This window comes from Pristiophorus japonicus, chromosome 2 (genome assembly GCF_044704955.1).
Source record: "Pristiophorus japonicus isolate sPriJap1 chromosome 2, sPriJap1.hap1, whole genome shotgun sequence".
NCBI lineage: Eukaryota > Metazoa > Chordata > Chondrichthyes > Pristiophoridae > Pristiophorus > Pristiophorus japonicus.
Window position 1 is genome coordinate 150,862,837 of NC_091978.1, and position 24,352 is coordinate 150,887,188.

Consider the following 24,352-nt stretch of genomic DNA (forward strand, 5'->3'; position numbering starts at 1 on the left):
TTTTAATTTATTCTCCAGTTCCCAAATTTTCTGGGTGTACCGAGAGTTCTGTTCCCGGAGGGACCCCTCACTACCCTTGGCCTCAGTGACCTGACACTGAAGATAGTCCCGGCTATTTCGGAAGGTCTCCTCCAACTTCCGGTTCCTTTGCTGCTCCCCAGCTAATTCGGCCAGCAGGTTGTCCCCAACCACAGCCCGGATAGCAGAGAGCTCCTCTTGATTTCTGAAGACTCTGTTCCAAGTCCTTCACCTGCTGGTCGAGCTTTCGGACTTGGCGGGTGAGGCAGATAAGCCAGATGGCCTTTTCCACCTTGTGGTTGTGGTCCTTCCCTGCTGTCCACTGAGCAGCAGCATCCACTGGGCGCTCTGCCCAAGTGAGGGCTTGTACCCAAGGTTTGGTGAGGTTCACCTTGCCAAAAATGTATGAGGAAATTCTCTCCTCCATTTTAGTTTCCTCTCTTATCACCTCATCTGTTATATTAACATCTCCTGTTTGCTTATGTCCCTTCGTGGTCGCCATGTTCTGTAAGGGGTTTTCACAGGATTGTTGTTGTGCCTTGGGTGTCTCTCTCTGGGCTTCTGCCCTCACAGCTTATGCCTGGCCTGTGAGATACCCTGAGTGCTGCAAGAGCACCCCTGGAGAGACTGTGTCCACAGCTTATGAAGGGGGTTTTGAGACTCGTGCGTCCCCACAGCTTATGCCTAGCCTGTGAGGCACCTGTGAGTGTCAAACACTCCTAACCCCTTCTTCCCTAGCCTGTGACACACAGTTGAGCGTTTTCGAGGCGCTCCTAGCTTCCCTTACACGGTTCTGACATAAGACTCACGATCAGGAGATGTAATACAATAGAACTGAGACAAGGTGATTCCAAGAGGAACTTTAGGCTTCCAATTTATTTGACAAGGTGTAACTCAACAAACAGCAATACACCAACAAAACAATCCCCCTAAATCTTTACACCAGTTTAGCAGTACAATGCCCAACTTCCCACCTTTCCTGGCCTAACTGAGTTGGGAGTTCTGGGGACCAGAGGTTATACTCACTACTGTGGCTTCTGCAGTCTGGTGGTTTGTTTCTTCTATCTTCGGTGTCTTCGGACACTGGTTTTCCTTCAGTGTTGAGAGACTTGCTGGTTGTGGTTGTTGGATGACGATGGCAGGGAAAATCATCACTTCTTTCACTATGTCAGAAACCCTTTTTTTATAGCCAGATTATCCAGTCCGCCTCTCCTGCTGAAGTCGATTCTTCTCATTGGTGGACTTTTTGATTTTGAAAAATGCAGCAGTTTTAGGTTTTTAGTTTTTTTTTCCACTGATCTTAACCTACTCAAGGTTTGAGTGGGTGTTGATTGCATTGGCCTCCTGTAGCCATTATGCTAGTCTGGCCTGAGCCAGATATTTCTATGCCTGATGAAAAAGGTGTTGGAATATGTATGTGGCATTGTTTAAATGCTAATGTTTTCAAGGGGCAAGTTTCGAGGGTATACAGTTTCCAGACAATTTGATTAGTTCCAATGTCCAAACTGGCCCTTTTGATATTGACTCCACCCCTTTTCTTGCAGACCCAACATACATCTTTTAAAAAATCCCAAATTCGATTAAATTTTGTAGTTTCTTCCATGTGCACTTTAGGATTTCAAACTTTCTGGTAGATAGTTCCAAATTAAATTCCCTTTCCTATGGGTCCAAACACTGCAGGGGGTGGGGGGGGGGGGTCTCCATGAATGCACCCCCTTTTATCCCCTGCAGGCCTTGTCTGCTCTTTTAAAATTCATTTGTGTCCCAAAGTTTTCCTTCCATCGGTTTCAATTCACAGCCCAGACTGATCCCACAGCCCTTTTCCTTCTGGGTAAAATGAGGGGGTTTTCGTCCTCCCCTACATAATGTAACCATAACCTGCTCCAACCAACAATTTTGTATGAAGATTTAAAAACACTCCACCTATGTTCACCCTACTGAATTATTGTTTTGTTTTTCAGGTACATTCAAAAAGCCAAGCTGATACCATCTGCCTATCATCTGACAAGACAGTCAGTTCGTGATAAGGAATTGCTGTTCAACATTCACAACTTTACAAAGAGCAAAAGTGTTAGTGGTACAATTTATATATCCTACTGTTCAATACTGTGTTTAAACACAGACTACATAGGTTACAGGCTGAGACTCCTTCGGGGGAATTTTATCTCCCCCTACTCAGCTGAAACCAGGCATAATGGGAGTTGAAATCCAAGTTGGATACTTACAGCTCTTTTACTGTCCTGCGGCAATTTTAATGACACTATTTTCTAGCATGCCTGACTCGTGACTAAATATAAATCTGTGTCCTATGATGTCATGAGGACCCCGATGTAATTTTAACTGTCTAGTCAGTGGACTGTCTGTCACAGTAAAACCTGGTGGATACCCAGAGGAGGCCCTGTAAATTTAAAACTTAATTTTGTCAGGTCATGTGGAGCAGTGCTGCTTCTCCAGACCCCACAAGGAATGTTTGGGCTGCTCTCAGCCTGTGCTCCCCCACTTCTGCCTCATAAAACCTTTGGGACCCCCTTGGCAACTTACCTGAGTACCAGGCTGGTGGACTCTGGGCTACTTGACCTTCACAGGCTGCAAGTCGGCGAGCTGCTTTGGATGGGCAGCTGGCAATGCAGAGAACATAGGGCCGAAATTGCCCCTTCTTAAGGCCTGTTACCACCGCAAATTGACAGCAGGCTGTGGAGTGGAGTGGCTGCCGACTTTGTGTAGAATGGCCGCTGATAACAATTGCTCTTCCGAGGTTTCCCTCTCCACTGCTCCACTGCTGCTGATCCGTGGTAAGCGTGTCATCACCGTGTACACTGCCGATCTAACCCCCGACGACGTCATTCCCCTCCGAAAATCTTCGGCCCGCCCGGAGGTGCCAAAACCTGCTTTTTCCCAGTGGTCCAGTAAGGCTGTGGCCTTCTGCAGCAGCGGTGTGGCTTCCCTGAAAGGGGAGGATGTACTGCCACTGCCACCATGTTTTTTTTTGTCTGCCAACATGCCATGTCAGCCCGAGAAATATGCCCCTGCTGACCTGGCTGAAACCGTCCCTTTAAATGGCCCAAAGTTTTAAAATTGCGGAGGCTCTCCCCTTTAAGTGAAAGGGAGAGCCGTGGTGACGCTGCGCCGTGATGACATCATCGTGGCAGTCACTCCACTCCGCACCCAACTTCCGCCCCTTAGGTGCAGTCACTGCCCCCATTGTGATCGAGTTCCGGATTCAAGGAAAAAAAACAACAAAGAGCCGAATGTCGCTCAAGAGGTGATCTGAACCACAGCTGTGGTAAAAATCATCGAAACGAGGTGGGTGCCCCGTTTCGGATGGGGGGCAATTTCTACCCCCATGCGTTCAAATCACACTAGGGCACTCTGATCATTTGAATTCAGTTTAAAAAAACATCTGGAAATAAAACAGTATCAATAAAAGTGAGCGTGAAGCTGTTTGCCTGTCGTAAAAACCCAAATGGTTCACTAATGTGCCGTAAGGAAGGAAATCTGCCATCCTTACCTGCTCTGAGCTATATGTGACTCCAGTTCCACACCACGTAGTTGACTCTTAATTTCCCTGTGGCAAGGATGAACACATGGACAACATTTATGTACTTAAACGGAGGCCCAAATTAATCAGTGAGCCTCGTGGCTTGACCATCATAAATCTGGTCCTGCTCCTGTTTGTCCCATGAAGTTACACTTTATTACTTTAAAATTGTCAATGAGAAAGAGGGAAAAAACACATCGGGGTCAAAAATCCACAGGGGGTTGGGAGGGAGAGGAACTGGGTGGGTGGTTTGTGTTCCCGGCATAAGTGCCAGGAGCCACCTACACGGGGCCTCTGCCATTGCCTCTGCCGTAGTCTGTGAGGTATGGGGTTGGTCCCTTAATTTGAATGGGAATGGTGGGGGCCATGCCAATAGGGGCACATGTAGGCCATCTGCTTTGCCCCACAGACCACAAATTGCATTGGTGGTAATGGGGGTGTTGGATGCCACTTCCCTGTAGCCCTCCCTGTAAGGGAGATGCATTTAAATTAAAATACAAAGAATATTGTTTCTTTGGGATCCAGGCCACAATCCTGGCCTGGTCCTCCCAGTGAGAGGCCCATCAGTCCCCTGCCTCTGGACAAGATAGATATTTGAAATAGATATTTTTCAATTCCAACTTAACGGTTGAGATTGTTCTAAAACAAAAAAAAACCCAAAATAATAATAAGGTAATGGGAAAAAAAAACAATCAGATGTACAATCAGACAGTAAAAATATTCAATAAAATGTGGTGATCTGCAGAGGAGCTTGCATGTGTACAGAAACAAAAACACAGGACTTGGCTCACCAACTAATTTGGGCCCTTCTTTAGGTACAAAATGGATTTTGATCCTCTCGCAGTGCTAATTTCAGACTAAATATCGTCCTATTAAAAGTATCCTTGTTTAATGTGGCTGTGAGTTCTGTTTCAGATAGTGTTACAAAAGTACGTTGCCAACCTTTTGTGATTGAGCTGATATTCATGTCCATCTTTCACTTTATTGTAGGAGAGAGATTCTGCAAAGCTAGAGAGCCTGCTTTCAGCTCTTCCTCATCTACGAAGCAGACATGAGACTGCACTGGTAATAGCCCAACGTGACATTGACAGGGTTCCTACTAAAACAATGTCAGTGCTAATGAACTATAAAGTGCCAACAGACAACCTATTGAGATTCACATTTCAAAGACTATAATTGAGATGAATGTGAAAGATTTGTGATTCTTAACATTCTTTAAATCTCTGCGTAAACTTAATATTCATAGGGTACAGATGTTTGTCATTAATTAGTGATTAGTATCTAATGCCTGTAATAGAGCAATGTGATGGGGCTTCGTGATTTATCTAAAAATTAACCTATAAAATAACAGTGGACTATGTACTTCACATAATCACCGTGGGCTATGTACCTCACATAACAACAGTGGGCTATGTGCTTCACATAATAGCAGTGGGCTATGTACCTCACATAATAACAGTGAGCTATGTACTTCACATAATCCAGTGCGCCTAAATTATGGATTCATTCTGGTGGTGGGGGGGTGGGTTCAGTATGGATTCAACAAAAATTAGTTGCCTCAGTGTATCAAAAAGTTTTGTTTCGTCATTAGAACTTGTTTTGGAGGCAACCATTGGAAAGAGATGACTTATGTATTCTGGTGGTTCATCTTTTAAAGGAAGAAGAGTAGATAAAGATTTGAAACAGAGAAAGATACAGGGCAATGGGAAGAGAACAAGGCAGTTGGATTAGTTTTAGATTGCTCTAGCAAAGAGCTGGCACAGACATGATGAACCTAATGATCTCTTGCGCTGTAAACTATTATGGTTCTATGGGTCATCTGATACTGAGAAGTACTATGATTTTTTTCCCCATTGTTTAACTTTGGATTATATTGGTGCTTTCTGATTTAAATTTACCACATACCAAATTCAGATGTTGTTTCTATGATTGTGGTTACCTGATGGCACAGATAGTACAAAAGCTGTCATGATGGAAGACCACTTGCAGTGACCATAGGACATAGGAATATAGGAACAGGACTAGGCCATTTAGCCCTTTGAGCCTGTTCCACCATTCAATGAGATCATGCCTGATCTGTGACCTAACAATCCCTTATGGGCCTTTGCCCCATATCCCTTAACAAAAATCTAAATCTCAGATGTAAAATTAACAATTGACCTAGCATCAACTGCCATTTTCAGAAGAGAGTTCCAAATTTCTATAATCCTTTACATGTAGAAATGTTTCTTAACTTCACTCCTGAAAGGCCTGGCTCTAATTTTTAGATGATGTCCCCTAGCCTTAGATTCCCCAATCAGTGAAAATAGCACGGTGCCCAGAACTGAATACTCTATTCCAGGGGTGGTCTAACCAGGTCTTTGTGTAGCTGTAGCATGACTTCTAACCCCTTGTATTTTAGACCTCTAGATATAAAGGCCAGCATTCCATTCCTCTTTTTGATTATGTTTTGTACCTGTCCGTGACATTTTAATGATCTATGTACATAGACCCCTAAGTCTCTTTGGACCGCCACAACTTCTAGCTTTTCACCATTTAGATCTATCCTTTTATAAGTCCAAAGTTGATGACACCACACGCCTACACTGAAATCCATGTGCAACAGTTTTACCCATTCACTTAATCTATCAATATCCCTTTGTTATTTTAAGCTTCCATCTACACTACTTACAGTGCCACTTATCTTTGTGTCATCGGCAAACTTAGATTTGTGGTTCTCTATATAAGTCACTAATAAATATAGTGACGAATTGAAGCCCCACACAGATCCCTGTGGGACGCCACTAGTCACATCCTGCCAATTAGAGTAGCTGCCCATTATCCCTACTCTCTGTCTCCTGCTGCTCATCCAATCTCTTAACCAGGTCAATAATATGCCCTCAATTCAATGAGCTTCAACTTTAGCTATCAATACCTTATGAGGGATTTTATCGAATACTTTCTGGAAGTCCATATAAATAACATCCATAGACGTTCCCCTGTCCACTACTTTAATCACCTCTTCAAAAAATTCAATCAGGTTAGTTAGGCATGAGCTGCCCTTTACAAATCCATGCTGGTTCTCTTTGATCAGCTGAAAATGTTCAAGGTGTTCAGTCACTTCATCCTTAATTATAGACTCTAGTCATTTCCCAACAAGAGGTGTTAGGCTAACTGATCTATAATCCAGAGGTTTCCTTCTATCATATCTCTTAAATAAGGGAGTGACATGTGTGATTTTCCAATCTAAAAGAACAGTTCTTGAATCAAGAGAGATTTGGAAGATCATAGTTAGGGCAACTGCAATGTGCTCACCTACTTCCTTTGAAACCCTGGGATGAAAACCATCTGGTCCTGGGGATTTGTCAATCTTTAGTGTCATTATTTTCTACATTACTGATAATTTGCTTATGTTAATTTTGGTGAATCCCCATTCCAGATTCAGTATTAGTTTCCTTGGTATGTCTGGCATGTTATCTTCCTCTACTGTAAATACTGGTGCAAAATAATTATTTTAGATTTTAAAAATTAGTTCCGGGATGTGAGCATCACTGGCAAGGCCAGCATTTATTGCCCATTCCTAATTGCCTGGAGAAGGTGGTGGTGAGTCGCCTTCTTGATCCGCTGCAGTCCTTGTGGTGAAAATACTCCCACAATGCTGTTAGGGAGAGAGTTCAAAGATCTTGACCCAGGGACGATGAAGGAACGGCGATATATTTCCAAGTCAGGATGGTGTGTAACTTGAAGGGGTACTTGCAGGTGATGGTGCTCCCATGCACCTGCTGTCCTTGTCACTCTGGTTGGTAGAGGTCGGGGTTTATGAGGTGCTGCCGAAGAAGCTGTGACGAGTTGCTGCAGTGCATCATGTAGATGGTACACACTGCAGCCCTGGTTCGCCGGAGGTGGAGGGAATGAATGTTGAAGGTGGTGGATGGGGTGCCAATCAAGCGGGCTGCTTTGTCCTGGATAGTGTCGAGCTTCTTGAGTGTTGTTGGAGCTGCACTCATCCAGGCAAGTGGAGAGTATTCCATTACACTCCTGACTTGTACATTGTAGATGGTGGAAAGGCTTTGCAGAGTCAGGAGATGAGACTCAGGGCCTGAAATTGGTGGACTTACTGTCCGCTGCTGCTGAGTTTTCTCGGCGGTCTCCCTGGTTTCTGGGTGGTTTGGTGGAATCCTCCCACCGGCGGGGAGAGAAGATCGCTCTGTACCGTCTGCTGACGTCCGCTGGCATGCGCCGGCATGCATTGCCCAGAAGAAACATAGAAACATAGAAAATAGGTGCAGGAGTAGGCCATTCGGCCCTTCTAGCCTGCACCGCCATTCAATGAGTTCATGGCTGAACATGCAACTTCAGTACCCCATTCCTGCTTTCTCACCATACCCCTTGATTCCCCTAGTAATAGAAACATAGAAAATAGGAGAAACATAGAAAAGAGTCCTCCCGCCCGCTGCATTACCCGGTCCTCCACTCCAGCAGGGGAAAAGACCACCGCGTGGAGGCAGGTCTGATCTCAATGATAAGTATGAAGACCAGCAAGAAAAGGTTAGTCCACTTTGATTTATTTTGCAGGGATTTGGGTGGATGAGGTCCCCTGAAGGATTTCTAGTGGTTTTTTTAATGTTTTGAAAATGTTTTATTTTATCAGTTCCCCCCTCCCTGGGCCTGACTCAATCCTCGGCGGTGCTTTGCCGAGGATTGCACTTGCCGCCGAGAATGGGAGCTACCGCCCGCTGCCGCCCAGATTCGACGCTAAGTCCCATTTTTGCCGCCGGACAGTCTTTCCCAGATTTTTTCATGAAACTTCCATCCAAAGTACCGTCAGGATCTCAGTGGTCCTTTGGACAGTATTTGTGCTGACATAGCTTTCACCAAACTTGGGCCCTCAACCTCTGACTCGCTCTTGTTGCCACAGTATTTATGTGGCTGGTGCAGTTAAGTTTCTGGTAAACGGTAACTCCCAGGTTGTTGATGGTGGAGGATTCGGCGATGGTAATGTCATTGAATATCAAGGGGAGGTGGTTAGATTCTCACTTGTTGGAGATTTTCATTGCCTGGAACTTGTGTGGCGCAAATGTTACTTGCCACTTATCAGCCAAGCCTGAATGTTGTCCAGGCCTTGTTGCTTGCAGGCATGGACTGCTTCATTTTCTGAAGAGTTGCGAATGGAATTGAACACTGTGCAATCTTCAGTGAACATCCCCACTTCTGACCTTATGATGGAGAGAAGGTCATTGATGAAGGAGCTAAAGATGGTTGGGCCTAGGACACTGTCATGAGGAACTCCTGCAGCAATGTCCTGGGGCTGGGATGATTGACCTCCAGCAACCACAACCATCTTCCTTTGTGCTAGGTTTGACTCCATCCAATGGAAAGTTTCCCTCCTGATTCCCATTGACTTCAATTTTACTAGGGCTCCTTGATGCCACACTCAGTCAAATGCTGCCTTGATGTCAAGGGTAGTCACTCTCACCACACCTCTGTAATTCGGCTCTTTTGTCCATCTTTGGGCCAAGGCTCTGATGAGGTCCGGAGCCAAGTGGTCCTGGCAGAACCCAAATTGAGCATCGGTGAGCAGGTTATTGGTGAGTAAGTGACACTTGAAAGCACTGTCAGTATCACCTTCCATCACTTTGCTGATGATTGAGAGTAGACTGATGGGGTGGTAATTGGTCGGATTGGATTTGTCCTGCTTTTTGTGGACAGGACATACCGGGGCAGCTTTCTACATTGTCGCGTAGATGCCAGTATTATAGCTGTAGCTTGGCCAGAGGTACGGTTAGTTCTGGAGCACAAGTCTTCAGCACGACAGTCGGGAAAAAAAATTGTATAATAATGAATAGTCAGCATGGATTTCAAAAGTGAAAGTCTTACTTGACCAATCTCATTGAACTTTTTGAAGAGGTAGCAAAGAGTAGACAATGTGTAAATTTGGATCACAGGCCACTTAGATTACCCAAAGGGTCTTAGGAGTTGTATGGCATTTTATTAAAGAGCCACAGTTTTAGGCATAATCAGATACAACATACGATTGAGATAGATATAGTAGACATACAACAGATGAGAGTGATCTGCGGCCCCAGAATGGAACAGAACGACCGGACGGACGGTGAGGCTGAACGGTGGTCTCGGATTGGGTGGATCCCCCCAGCCTGCGCCAGCGGTTACTTCTGTTGGGTCGTCCTTCGAGCTGTTGGAGGTATTAGGCTGTCATCCAGCATCGATCCACCCCAGAGGTTAAGCTTGACCAAGGTGTTAGGCCGTAGCCAGCATACATCCACCTCAGGGAAGCTGTCTCCCTAATTGCCTGTTTTTCTCTCTCAGTCACCTGTTTTTATACCTTATTTCAATGGGCTGGTGGATACCTGATGTCAGTTGTCATGTATCTTACATTATTATATATAACTGTATCCTAATATGCTATACATGACTGTAATAAGATATGAACTGTAACCACCAGCATACCTTACCACCAGGGGTGCACTTGCAAGAGACAAGTATATAAGGACAGGTCTCAGGCAAGTGCAGCATTCCAGAGCTGTGAAATAAAGGTGCAGGTCCAGAGTGACCTTGACTTCACTACATGCCTCGTGTGAATCTGTACTGAGGGGACAGAACCTTACCGTGGCGACGAGTCACGGGATTACAGAATCCACAGAATGGCGAACAACAGATCAGATGAAAAGTACAATGCGGGAGACAATTGGGAGGACTTTATAGAAAGGCTCCAGCAAAGCTTTGTAACCAAAGACTGGTTAGGCGACGATAAGGCAAACAAGAGAAGAGCCCATCTCTTGACCAGCTGTGGCTCGAAAACATACGCTTTAATGAAGGATCTGTTGGCACCCGAGAAACCAGCAAGCAAGTTGTTTGAAGAATTGAGCACACTGGTAAGAGACCACCTGAAGCCAGCGAACAGCCTACACATGGCCAGTCACAGGTTCTACAACTACAGACGCTGTGTGGGCCAGAGCATACCCGACTTCGTGGCGGAACTTCGGAGGTTGGCTAGTTATGTGAGTTCTCCGATGAACTGAGGAGAGAAATGCTGAGAGACTTTTTCATTGAAGGAATAGGCCACGCAGGCATATTCCGAAAGCTCATAGAGACCAAGAACTTGACCTTAGAGGCAGCAGCACTGGTGGCACAGCCATTCTTGGTAAGGGAAGAAGAAACGAGGTTGATTTACAATGCAGGTACGACAACTAACGAAATATCGGAACAAGAAGTTCACAGCACTAAACAAGCTGCTACCCCCACACACAGACAAAACCGGGAGAACAGGCTCTCGACAGCAGTCAGAAGCCATCAAGGGCCACAGGAACGGCCGTTCACACCTCATCAACCCACAATGCGAGCAATCAACTACAAACTGAGAGAAGCTTAAGAGAGATCAGCCAGACGCAGCTCATTCTTTGGGAACACTTTAAACAATAGAACAGGTCTGTGCTGGAGGTGTGGGGGTGGACACTCGGCAAGGGGATGTCGATTTCAGCAGGCTGTTTGCAGAAATTGTGAATATACAGGGCATTTGGCCCGCATGTGCAAAAAAACGGCAGCTCGGATGGGTCGGAAAGCGGACCAGAAGATGGTGGGGACAGTACCCGGGACACCGATGTACAGCGGGTCAACACGATCAATGGCCACTGCTTCTACAACAGGACTCCTCCTATAATGATGAGGGTCCTACTCAATGGGATATCTGTCAACATGGAGCTGGATACGGGAGCGAGTAAATCTCTCATGGGCGCTCAACAATTTGAACAACTGGCCGCATAAAAGAGACAGACCAAAACTCACAAGGGTCGACACCACACCAAGGACCTATACCAAAGAAATCGTATCAGTCCTTGGCAGCGCCATGCTCTATGTCACACACAAAGGGACAGTGAATCGACTTCCTCTGTGGATTGTCCCCGGAGACACCCCAGCACTGCTGGGGAGAAGCTGGCTGGCAAAACTAAACTGGAAATGGGATGATGTCCATGCCATGTCATTAGAAGAACGGACCTCCTGCTCAACAGTTATAAAGCGATTTGAACAACTCTTTCAGCCAGGTGTGGGCACTTTCAAAGGGGCCAAAGTCAAAATCTACATCACACAGGATGCTAGACCGGTCCATCACAAGGCCAGAGCTGTATCCTATGTGATGAGGGAAAAGATTGAACACGAACTAGACAGGCTTCTGCGGGAAGGCATTATATCACCTGTGGAATTTAGCGACTGGGCAAGTCCCATCGTCCCAGTCATGAAGTCTGATGGATCCGTACGAATCTGTGGGGACGACAAATCTACCATAAACAGAGTCTCCCTACAGGACCAGTACCCGCTGCCCAGAGCGGAGGACTTATTTGCCACATTGGCTGGAGGTAAACTTTTCTCAAAATTAGACCTCACATCTGCGTATATGACGCAAGAATTGACCGAGGAATCCAAGCTCCTCACCACCATCAACACACATCGAGACCTTTTCATGTACAATCAATGCCCATTCGGCATCAGGTTGGCAGCTGCCATATTCCAGCGCAACATGGAGAGTCTGCTCAAGTCCATCCCGGAGAAGGTTGTATTTCAAGACGACATACTTATCACGGGCTGGGACACCGACTCCCATCTCCGTAATTTGGAGGAAGTACTAAAGCGGTTGGATCAGGTAGGCCTATGAGTCAAGAAATCCAAGTGCCTGTTTCTCGCACCCGAGGTTGAATTTTTGGGCAGAAGGATTGCCGCTGATGGAATCCGCCCAACAGAGTCCAAAACAGAAGCAATTCACCTGGCACCCAGGCCCTGGAATGTCTCAGAACTGTGCACCTTTCTCGGGCGACTCAATTACTTTGGGAACTTTATGCAGAACTTAAGCACGCTGCTGGAGCCTCTCCATGTGCTACTCAGGAAGGGGTGCGATTGGTTTTGGGGGGACCCCCAGCAACGCGCCTTCAATAAGGCACGCAACCTTCTGTGTTCCAACAGTGTTTTGACTTTCTTTGACTCAGGTAAAAAGCTAGTTTTCACATGCGATGCGTCAGCGTATGGGGTCGGGTGCGTTTTGCAACATGTCAATAGTGCGAGCAAATTACAATCCATAGCTTATGCCTCCAGGTCACTTTCGCGGGCGGAGCGCGGGTACGGAACGGTAGAGAAGGAGGCGCTTGCGTGCGTGTACGGTGTCAAAAAGATGCACCAATACCTTTTCGGGGCCAAGTTCGCATCAGAAACCGACCACAAGCCCCTCACGTCCCTCCTATCCGAGAGCAAAGCAATAAACGGCAACGCTTCGGCGCGAATTCAATGGTGGGCACTCATGCTGGCGTCCTACGACTACACAATAAGGCACAGACCAGGCACAGACAACTGTGCCGACGCGCTCAGCAGGCTATCCCTGGCGACCACGGAAGGGTCTGATGAACAGGACTGTGAGATAGTCATGGCAATCAATGCCTTTGAGTCCACAGGTTCGCCCATGACGGCTCGCCAAATCAGAGCCTGGACGGCCAGCGACCCCACGTTATCCTTCGTAAAAAGATCTGTCCTAACCGGTGACTGGGCAGAGGCTCGCGATGCCTGCCCCGAGGAATTAAAATCCTTTCACAGGCGCATGCATGAGCTATCACTACAAGCAGACTGCCTGATGTGGGGCAGCCGAGTAGTCATGCCTCTGCGAGGCAGAGAGGCATTTGTCCGGGAGCTCCACCACGAGCACCCAGGGGTCATTCTCATGAAGGCCATAGCCAGATCTCACGTCTGGTGGCCTGGTATTGACACGGACTTGGAGCTCTGCATCCGAAGGTGCACCATTTGTGCCCAACTCAGCAATGCCCCCAGGAGGCTCCACTGAGCCCCTGGCCCTGGCCTACCAAACCGTGGTCGGGGGTGGACGTAGACTATGCGGGCCCATTCATGGGCAAAATGTTCCTCGTAGTTTTAGATGCATTTTCAAAGTGGATCGAATGCACCATTTCAAACTCGAGCACAACCTCCACCACTGTGGAGAGCCTCGCAACCATGTTTGCAACGCATGGAATCCCTGACATATTGGTCAGTGACAATGGTCCGTGCTTCACCAGCGCAGAATTCCAAGACTTTATAATTGAACACGGTATAAATCATATCAAGACGGCACCGTTCAAGCCGGCCCCCAACGGCCAGGCGGAGAGAGCAGTGCAAATCGTTAAACAAGGCATGCTTAAAATCTAAAGGTCCCACACTGCAGGGTCGCCTGTCACGACTGCTGCTGGCATACAGATCTCGTCCGCACTCATTGACTGGGACTCCCCCCGTGCAACTGTTGATGAAAAGGACTTTAAAAACAAGGCTCTCATTAATCCTCCCAGACATGCACGAAATCGTTGAGGCAAAGCGCCGTAATCTGACTGAGTACCATGACAGAAATTCGATGGGGAGATGGAATGAGATAGGGGACAAAGTGTTTGTACTAAACTATGGCAGGGGTCCCAAATGGCTTGCAGGGACAGTAACGGGCAAGGAAGGAAACAGGCTACTGGTAGTACAAATGGACAATGGCCAAACCTGCCGGAGGCATGAAGACCAAGTCAAAAGCAGATTTACCAACAGCACTGCGGAACCAGAGGCAGACTAGAATGTGGAACTCGCACCACACCTGGTGGACAGACAGAGGGAACAACCTGAGGAAAGGGCAATCCCAACAGACAGCCCAGTCGAGTCAACAACAACCACACCAATTGAAACAGACAGCCCAGACGAGATACCAGCAACCACACCCAAACAAAAACAGACACCAAGGCAAACAACTGAACCACAACTCAGATGCTCCACGTGAGAGCGTAGACCACCTGAGAGACTGAACTTATAAAGACAATAAGACCTTGGGGGAGGGTGATGTCATGTATCTTACATTATTATATATAACTGTATCCTAACATGCGAAACATGACTGTAATAAGATATGACCTGTAACCACCAGCATACCTTACCACCACTTGCAAGAGACAGGTATATAAGGACAGGTCTCAGGCAAGTGCAGCATTCCAGAGCTGTGAAATAAAGGTGCAGGTACATGCATCGTGTGAATCTGTACTGAGGGGCAGGACTTTACATCAGTCATTTTTACCCATCCCATGGTCCAATTACAGGAGAGGGTACCTCGGACAGCTCCCACCCGTCTTCCTCAGGTCAGCTTTTTCCTTATTTCTGTTCCAAATGTCTTGTTGTGTTTCTAAAGATATTTGCTGATCCTACTGGCTCCATCCTGTCCTTTAGTATTCTGACCTTGTGATGATAAGCCCTCTGTGTAATGCTTATCTGATGTGGTTGGAATTCTTTCAGTTGGCTTTCAGTTCTGCTGAATTGGCAGGCCTACTTTGTTGTGTATGGAGAAGGAGTCAGACTGAACACTGTGAGCTCAAAGTAAAATGTGACAGTCTTTTATTGCAGGTCTCCAGAGTGCGTCTCCAACCTGTGAAGCCTCCTTAAATACCTGTGCTCCCAAGGGATTATGGGATCCCTTGGGACTCCAGGGTGTGAGCTCTTTGGTGGCTGTACAGAGGAAATACAAGTATACATATATAACAACACTCCCCCCCTCAATAGTGTAACTATTTACAATATGAGTCGATCTGGGGCCCTTCTTGCCCTGGTTGATTGTCTCGGTGTGAAAGTTGGTGTTGTTGGATCATTTGTTGGGCCCTCACTGGGCTGCTGTGCAGCTGGCCTTGCTGAGCTGCCTGGTGTGTTGGGTCCTGCTGGGCTGCTGTGGATGATGGGTTCTGCTTCGTGGTCAAGCGTGGTGCCGGTTGCCACTGGTGTGTATGTTGGGGGATCAAAAAAGTTAAGGTCCAAGGTGGGTTGCTCAGGATAGTCTGTGAATCTGAGTTTGATTTGGTCCAAGTGTTTCTGGTGAATGAGTCCATTTGAAAGTTTGACCCGAAATGCCCTGCTCCCCTCTTTGGCCACGACATTGCCGGGAAGCCACTTGGGACCTTGTCCATAATTTAATACAAAAACAGGATCACTGATTTCAATCTCGCGTGACACATTTGCGCTATCATGGTATGCACTTTGTTGAAGCCGCCTACTCTCTACCTGTTCATGTAGATCAGGGTGAACTAACGAGAGCCTTATCTTAAGTGCTCTTTTCATGAGCAGTTCAGCAGGTAGGATCCCAGTGAGTGAGTGGGGCCTCGTGCAGTAGCTAAGCAGGACTCAGGATAGGCGAGTCTGCAGTGAGCCTTCAGTTACCCTCTTCAAGCCTTGCTTGAAGGTTTGCACTGCTCTCTCTGTCTGACCTTTGGATGCTGGTTTAAACGGGGCAGATGTGACATGTTTGATCCCATTACAGGTCATGAATTCTTTGAACTCAGCACTGGTAAAACATGGCCCGTTGTCACTCACCAGGACATCGGGTAGGCCGTGTGTGGCAAACTGGCCCACAGGCTTTCAGTAGTGGCAGCGGATGTGTTAGCCAACATTATCTCTATTTCAATCCACTTGGAGTACGTGTCTACAACCACAAGGAACATTTTACCCAAGAACGGGCCCGTATAGTCGATGTGTACCCTAGATCACGGTTTGGAGGGCCAAGACCATAAACTTAGCGTCACCTCTCTGGGTACATTGCTTAACGGCGAGCATGTTTTAGATCTGTGAACGCAGGACTCAAAGTCCGCATCGATACCGGGCCACCACACGTGGGATCTGGCTATCGCTTTCATCGTTACGATGCCTGAATGGGTACTGTGGAGGTCATTGATGAAGGTGTCTCTGTCCTTCTTGGGGACCACTACACGATTGCCCCACAGAAGGCAGTCTGCCTGTAAAGACATTTCATCTTAGCGCCGCTGGAACGGCTTTATCTCTTCCTGCATTTCCACTAGGACACTGGACCAGCTCCTGTGAAGCACACAGCTTTTGACTAGAGATAATAAGGGGTGCTGGCTTGTCCAGGTTTTGATCTGCCGGGCAGTGATGGGTGATTGCTCAGTCTCAAATGCTTCCATAACCATGGCTAGAACTGTGGGCTGTGCCATTTCCACCCCGTGGTGGGCAATGACAGCCTACTGAGAGCATCGGCGCAGTTTTCTGTGCCTGGGCTGTGGCGGATGGCGCAGTTGTATGCGGACAGGAGGGAGAGAGAAAACAGGGAATTATAGACCGGTCAGCATGACATCGGTAGTGGGTAAAATGATGGAATCAATTATTAAGGATGTCATAGCAGTGCACTTGGAAAGAGGTAATATGATAGGTCTCAGTCAGCATGGATTTGTGAAAGGGAAATCATGCCTGACAAATCTTCTGGAATTTTTTGAGGATGTTTCCAGTAGAGTGGACAAGGGAGAACCAGTTGATGTGGTATATTTGGACTTTCAGAAGGCTTTCGACAAGATCCCACACAAGAGATTAATGTGCAAAGTTAAAGCACATGGGATTGGGGGTAGTGTGCTGACATGGATTGAGAACTGGTTGTCAGACAGGAAGCAAAGAGTAGGAGTAAATGGGGACTTTTCAGAATGGCAGGCAGTGACTAGTGGGGTACCGCAAGGTTCTGTGCTGGGGCCCCAGCTGTTTACACTGTACATTAATGATTTAGACGAGGGGATTAAATGTAGTACCTCCAAATTTGCGGATGACACTAAGTTGGGTGGCAGTGTGAGCTGCGAGGAGGATGCGATGAGGCTGCAGAGCGACTTGGATAGGCTAGGTGAGTGGGCAAATGCATGGCAGATGAAGTATAATGTGGATAAATGTGAGGTTATCCACTTTGGTGGTAAAAACAGAGAGACAGACTATTATCTGAATGGTGACAGATTAGGAAAAGGGGAGGTGCAAAGAGACCTGGGTGTCATGGTACATCAGTCATTGAAGGTTGGCATGCAGGTACAGCAGGCGGTTAAGAAAGCAAATGGCATGTTGGCCTTCATAGCGAGGGGATTTGAGTACAGCGGCAGGGAGGTGTTGCTACAATTGTACAGGGCCTTGGTGAGGCCACACCTGGAGTATTGTGTACAGTTTTGGTCTCCTAACTTGAGGAAGGACATTCTTGCTATTGAGGGAGTGCAGCGAAGGTTCACCAGACTGATTCCCGGGATGGCGGGACTGACCTATCAAGAAAGACTGGATCAACTGGGCTTGTATTCACTGGAGTTCAGAAGAATGAGAGGGGACCTCATAGAAACGTTTAAAATTCTGACGGGGTTAGACAGGTTAGATGCAGGAAGAATGTTCCCAATGTTGGGGAAGTCCAGAACCAGGGGTCACAGTCTAAGGATAAGGGGGAAGCCATTTAGGACTGAGATGAGGAGGAATTTCTTCACCCAGAGAGTGGTGAACCTGTGGAATTCTCTACCACAGAAAGTTGTTGAGGCCAATTCACTAAATATATTCAAAAAGGAGTTAGATGAAGTCCTTACTACTAGGGGACACAAGGGGTATGGTGAGAAAGCAGGAATGGGGTACTGAAGTTGCATGTTCAGCCATGAACTCATTGAATGGCAGTGCAGGCTAGAAGGGCCGAATGGCCTACTCCTGCACCTATTTTCTATGTTTCTATGTTTCTATGTTTCTACAACATGAGCGCCCATCTCTGGATGCGGGCCGATGCGTTGGTATTGATCCCTTTACTCTCGGAGAACAGGGATATAAGTGGCTTATGGTCAGTTTCCAATTCGAATTTTAGCCCAAACAGGTATTGATGCATTTTCTTTACCCCAAAGACACACGTTAATGCTTCTTTCTCAATCATGCTGTAGGCTCTCTCAGCCTTAGAAAGACTGCTTGATGCATAAGCAACCGGTTGCAGTTTCCCAAAATCAATAGCTTGTTGCAATAGACAACCGACGCCATATGACGACGCATCACATGCTCGTACCAAACGCTTACATGGATCATACAACACAAGCATTTTGTTTGAGCATAACAATTTTCTCGCTTTTACAAAGGCATGTTCTTGGCTTTTGCCCCAAACCCATTCGTCTTCTTTTCATAGTAAGACATGCAGTGGTTCTAACAGTGTGCTGAGGCCCAGTAAGAAGTTACCAAAGTAGTTCAGGAGTCTTAGAAATGACCTCAGCTCCATCACGTTCTGTGGCCTTGGTGCATTCTCGATTGCCTCCGTTTTCGCGTTGGTGGGCCTGATGCCGTCCGCCACAATTCTCCTTCCCAGGAACTCCACTTCAGGCACCAGGAAAACGCACTTCGAGCGTTTTAACCTGAGCCCCACGCGGTTGAGTCGACTAAGAACCTCCTCCAGGTTCTGCAGATGCTCGACTGTGTTCCGACCTCTCACCAAGATGTCGTCCTGGAAGACCACGGTGTGCGGGACCGACTTCAGTAAGATTTCCATGTTTCTCTGGAATATCGCCGTTGTCGATCGGATTTCAAATGGGCATCTGTTATAAACAAAAAGACCTTTGTGCATGTTGATGCATGTGAGGGCCTTCAATGATTCCCCTGCTTCTGCGTCATGTCGGCTGAAGTCAGATCCAGCTTCGTGAACGTCTTTCCTCCTGCCAGCATTGCAAAGAGGTCGTCGGCCTTTGATAGTGGGTATTGGTCCTGCAAGGAGAAACGATTGATAGTTACTTTGCAATCGCCACAGATTCTGACGGTGCCATCTCCCTTGAGGACTGGGATGATAGGACTGGCCCACTCATTGAACTCGATCGGGGAAATGATGCCCTCAGTTTGCAACTAGTCTTGCTCGATCTCTACCTTTCATCATGTATGGTACTGCTCTCGTCCACGGAATTAGCTGGATCTGCACTTTTACTCCTTGGAATTTCCCGATGCCTGGTTCGAGGAGCGAAGGAAATTTGTTTAAGGCCTGGGCACACAAAGTGTTGGCAGTGGGTGATAGTGCTCTGATGTCGTCCCAGTTCCTGCATATCTTTCCCAGCCAGCTCCTGCCGAGTAGAGTGGGACCATCGCCCGGTACCACCCAGAGTGGTAGCTTGTGCACTGCTCCATCGTCGGAGACCTTGGTAGCACTGTCCATTATGGGATTCAGTTCTTTCGTGTAAGTTCTTAGTTTTGTGCAAACTGGAGTTAAGACTGGCCTTGAGATCTTGCTGCACCACAACCGTTCGAAAGTCTTTTTGCCCATGATGGACTGGCTCGCACCTGTGTCCAGCTCCATTGACACTGGGAGTCCATTTAGTTCAACATTCAGCATTATCGGGGGACAGTTCGTGGTGAATGTGTGCACCCCATGTACCTCTGCCTCCTTGATCTGAGGCTCTGGTTCATCGTGATCCTCCGTGGATCTGTCCTCCTTTGCAACATGGTGGTTTGCAGGTTTAACAGGCTTTGTAGCTCACCTGCACACTCGTTGGAGGTGTCCCATTGTTCCACAACCCTTGCAAACGTACTCTTTGAATCGGCATGAATGGAAACGATGATCACCCCCGCAGCACCAACAAGGTGTTAATGGCCTTGCATTCATCACCCTTGATGGTGGACTCTGAGACATCTGCGGACGTGTAGCTGCAGGTATGTGTGACCTGCCCTGTACGTTCCGATTCAAAATCAATATACTTTGTTCACAGTACTTGTAGCAGCACTTGTGTGCTGAGAGATTTGCTTCTTTTTGTCACTGGTGGCAATGAACCCCTGGGCTATGGCTATGACCTTACTCAAGGTTGGGGTCTCTACAGTCAAAAGTTTGCGAAGTATGGCTTCGTGGCCAATACCAAGTACGAAAAAGTCTCTGAGCATGTGCTCCAAATGTCCTTCAAATTCGCAATGTCCTGCAAGGCGTCTTAGCTCGGTGACATAACTCACCACTTCCTGGCCTTCAGACCTTTAGTAGGTGTCGAACCGGTACCTCGCCATCCTTCGGGTTCAAATGCTCTCGGACCAGAGTGCACAAATCGTCGTTCGATTTCTCCGTGGGTTTCGCTGGAGTGAGCAGATTCTTCATGAGGTCATACGTTGGTGCCTCACAGATGGTGAGGAGGATCGCCTGTCATTTGGCAGTGCTCTCTTCCCCATCTCGCTCATTGGCCACGAACTATTGGTCGAGTCGCTCCACAAAAGTTTCCCAATCATCTCACTCCGAGAATTTCTCCAGGATGCCTACTATTCTCTGCATCTTTGGGTTCGCTATCTGTATCTCGTTGCCAGTGTATGGAGAAAGAGTCGGACTGAACACTGTGAGCTTAAAGTAAAGTGTGACCGTAATCTTTTATTGCAGGTCTCCAGAGTGCCTCTCCAACCTGTGAAGCCTCCTTAAATACCTGTGCTCCCAAGGGATTATGGGATCCCTTGAGACTCCAGGGGGTGAGCACTCCGGTGGCTGTAAACAGTAAATACAAGTATACATTTATAACATACCTTTTGCAGAATTATTAACGTAGGTCCCCTGCAGTCAAAATCAGGGGAAGTCATATGGGTAACAAAGAAATGGCAGACCAATTGAACAAGTACTTTGGTTCGGTATTCACTAAGGAGGACACAAACAACCTTCCGGATATAAAAGGGGTCAGAGGGTCTAGTAAGGAGGAGGAAATGAGGGAAATCCTTATTAGTCGGGAAATTGTGTTGGGGAAATTGATGGGATTGAAGGCCGATAAATCCCCAGGGCCTGATGGACTGCATCCCAGAGTACTTAAGGAGGTGGCCTTGGAAATAGCGGATGCATTGACAGTAATTTTCCAACATTCCATAGACTCTGGATCAGTTCCTATGGAGTGGAGGGTAGCCAATGTAACCCCACTTTTTAAAAAAGGAGGGAGAGAGAAAACAGGGAATTATAGACCGGTCAGCTTGACATCGGTAGTGGGTAAAATGATGGAATCAATTATTAAGGATGTCATAGCAACGCATTTGGAAAGAGGTGACATGATAGGTCCAAGTCAGCATGGATTTGTGAAAGGGAAATCATGCTTGACAAATCTTGTGGAATTTTTTGAGGATGTTTCCAGTAAAGTGGACAAGGGAGAACCAGTTGATGTGGTGTATTTTGAGTTTCAGAAGGCTTTCGACAAGGTCCCACACAAGAGATTAATGTGCAAAGTTAAAGCACATGGGATTGGGGGTAGTGTGCTGACGTGGATTGAGAACTGGTTGTCAGACAGGAAGCAAAGAGTAGGAGTAAATGGGTACTTTTCAGAATGGCAGGCAGTGACTAGTGGGGTACCGCAAGGTTCTGTGCTGGGGCCTCAGCTGTTTACATTGTACATTAATGATTTAGACGAGGGGATTAAATGCAGTATCTCCAAATTAGCGGATGACACTAAGTTGGGTGGCAGTGTGAGCTGCGAGGAGGATGCTATGAGGCTGCAGAGTGACTTGGATAGGTTAGGTGAGTGGGCAAATGCATGGCAGATGAAGTATAATGTGGATAAATGTGAGGTTATCCACTTTGGTGGTAAAAACAGAGAGACAGACTATTATCTGAATGGTGACAGATTAGGAAAAGGGGAGGTGCAACGAGACCTGGGTGTCATGGTACATCAGTCATTGAAGGTTGGCATGCAGGTACAGCAGGTGGTTAAGAAAGCAAATGGCATGTTGGCCTTCATAGCGAAGGGATTTGAGTACAGGGGCAGGGAGGTGTTACTACAGTTGTACAGGGCCTTGGTGAGGCCACACCTGGAGTATTGTGCACAGTTTTGGTCTCCTAACTTGAGGAAGGACATTCTTGCTATTGAGGGAGTGCAGCGAAGGTTCACCAGACTGATTCCCAGGATGGTGGGACTAACATATCAAGAAAGACTGGATCAACTGGGCTTGTATTCACTGGAGTTCAGAAAAATGAGAGGGGATCTCATAGAAACGTTTAAAATTCTGACGGGTTTCGACAGGTTAGATGCAGAAAGAATGTTCCCAATGTTGGGGATGTCCAGAACCAGGGGACACAGTCTAAGGATAAGGGGTAAGCCATTTAGGACCGAGATGAGGAGAAACTTCTTCACCCAGAGAGTGGTGAACCTGTGGAATTCTCTACCACAGAAAGTTGTTGAGGCCAATTCACTAAATATATTCAAAAGGGAGTTAGATGAAGTCCTTACTACTCGGGGGATCAAGGGGTATGGCGAGAAAGCAGGAATGGGCGACTGAAGTTGCATGAACTCATTGAATGGTGGTGCAGGCTCGAAGGGCCGAATGGCCTACTCCTGCACCTATTTTCTATGTTTCTATGTTTCTATGTTTATAACGTGCAATTTCTTTGGGTTTAAAGATTTCTTACAAATGGTAATGCAGTTGATGTAATTTATCTAGATTTTCAAAAGACCTTCAATAAGGTACCCCAAATACATTGGTGAACAAGGTCAGATAATGCTGAGTCAGGGAGCTGATTTGATAGCTTGCTGGCTTCAAGACAGAAAGCAGAGACTCGGAGTAAAAGGTTACCTTCACAGTGGCAGAAGGTGGGTAGTGGTGTTCCACAAGGATCAGTGCGGGGACCATCGTTGTTCTTAATTAATATTAACGATTTAGACTTTGGAATCAAAAACACAATTTCTAAATTTGCGGATGACACCAAATTGGGAGCGATAGTCAATACTAAGGAGGACTGCAACAAATTACAAGAGGACATTAATAAACTTGCAGATTGGTCATATAATTGGCAAATTAAGTTCAACACAGATAAATGTGAAGTATTACATTTTGATAGGAGGAATAGGAGGATCACTTATTACTTGGAGGGTGCGAGTGTCGTGGCGCAAAGGGATCTCAGAATACAAATACACAAATCATTAAAAGTTGTGACACAGGTTAGCAAGGCCATAAAAAAGCACTAGGATTGATTTGTAGAGGTATAGAATTGAAAAGTAGGGAAGCTATGCTAAACCTCAATCGAACCTTCGTTAGATCACATTTAGACTACTGCGTACAGTTCTGGTTGACATATTATAATGAGGACATAGAGGCACTGGAGAGGGTGAAGAGAAGATTTACAAGTATGATACCAGAAATGCGAGGGTATATATATCAGGAAACCAGACCAATTGAACAAGTACTTTGGTTCGGTATTCACTAAGGAGGACACCAACAACCTTCCGGATATAAAAGGGGTCAGAGGGTCTAGTAAGGAGGAGGAACTGAGGGAAATCTTTATTAGTCGGGAAATTGTGTTGGAGAAATTGATGGGATTGAAGGCCGATAAATTCCCAGGGCCTGACGGACTGCATCCCAGAGTACTTAAGGAGGTGGCCTTGGAAATAGCGGATGCATTGACAGTAATTTTCCAACATTCCATAGACTCTGGATCAGTTCCTATGGAGTGGAGGGTAGCCAATGTAACCCCACTTTTTACAAAAGGAGGGTGAGAGAAAACAGGGAATTATAGACCGGTCAGCCTGACCTCAGTAGTGGGTAAAATGATGGAATCAATTATTAAGGATGTCATAGCAGTGCATTTGGAAAATGGTGACATGATAGGTCCAAGTCAGCATGGATTTGTGAAAGGGAAATCATGCTTGACAAACCTTCTGGAATTTTTGAGGATGTTTCCAGTAAAGTGGACAAGGGAGAACCAGTTGATGTGGTATATTTGGACTTTCAGAAGGCTTTCGACAAGGTCCCACACAAGAGATTAATGTGCAAAGTTAAAGCACATGGGATTGGGGGTAGTGTGCTGACGTGGATTGAGAACTGGTTGTCAGACAGGAAGCAAAGAGTAGGAGTAAATGGGTACTTTTCAGAATGGCAGGCAGTGACTAGTGGGGTACCGCAAGGTTCTGTGCTGGGGCCCCAGCTGTTTACACTGTACATTAATGATTTAGACGAGGGGATTAAATGTAGTATCTTCAAATTTGCAGATGACACTAAGTTGGGTGGCAGTGTGAGCTGCGAGGAGGATGCTATGAGGCTGCAGAGTGACTTGGATAGGTTAGG

At 46.6% G+C, this 24,352-nt stretch overlaps 1 protein-coding gene across 1 annotated transcript in view; it reads left to right on the forward strand.

Moving 5' to 3' along the window:
* The window catches only part of LOC139228968 (cyclic nucleotide-binding domain-containing protein 2-like), a 326,735-nt gene that overhangs the window by 11,308 nt on the left and 291,075 nt on the right, over window positions 1-24,352 (forward strand). Inside the window, exons 3-4 of the mRNA XM_070860580.1 lie at window positions 1,980-2,088; window positions 4,547-4,621. Coding sequence (XP_070716681.1) covers window positions 1,980-2,088; window positions 4,547-4,621 — 184 coding nt within the window. The remainder of the gene's footprint in view (window positions 1-1,979; window positions 2,089-4,546; window positions 4,622-24,352) is intronic.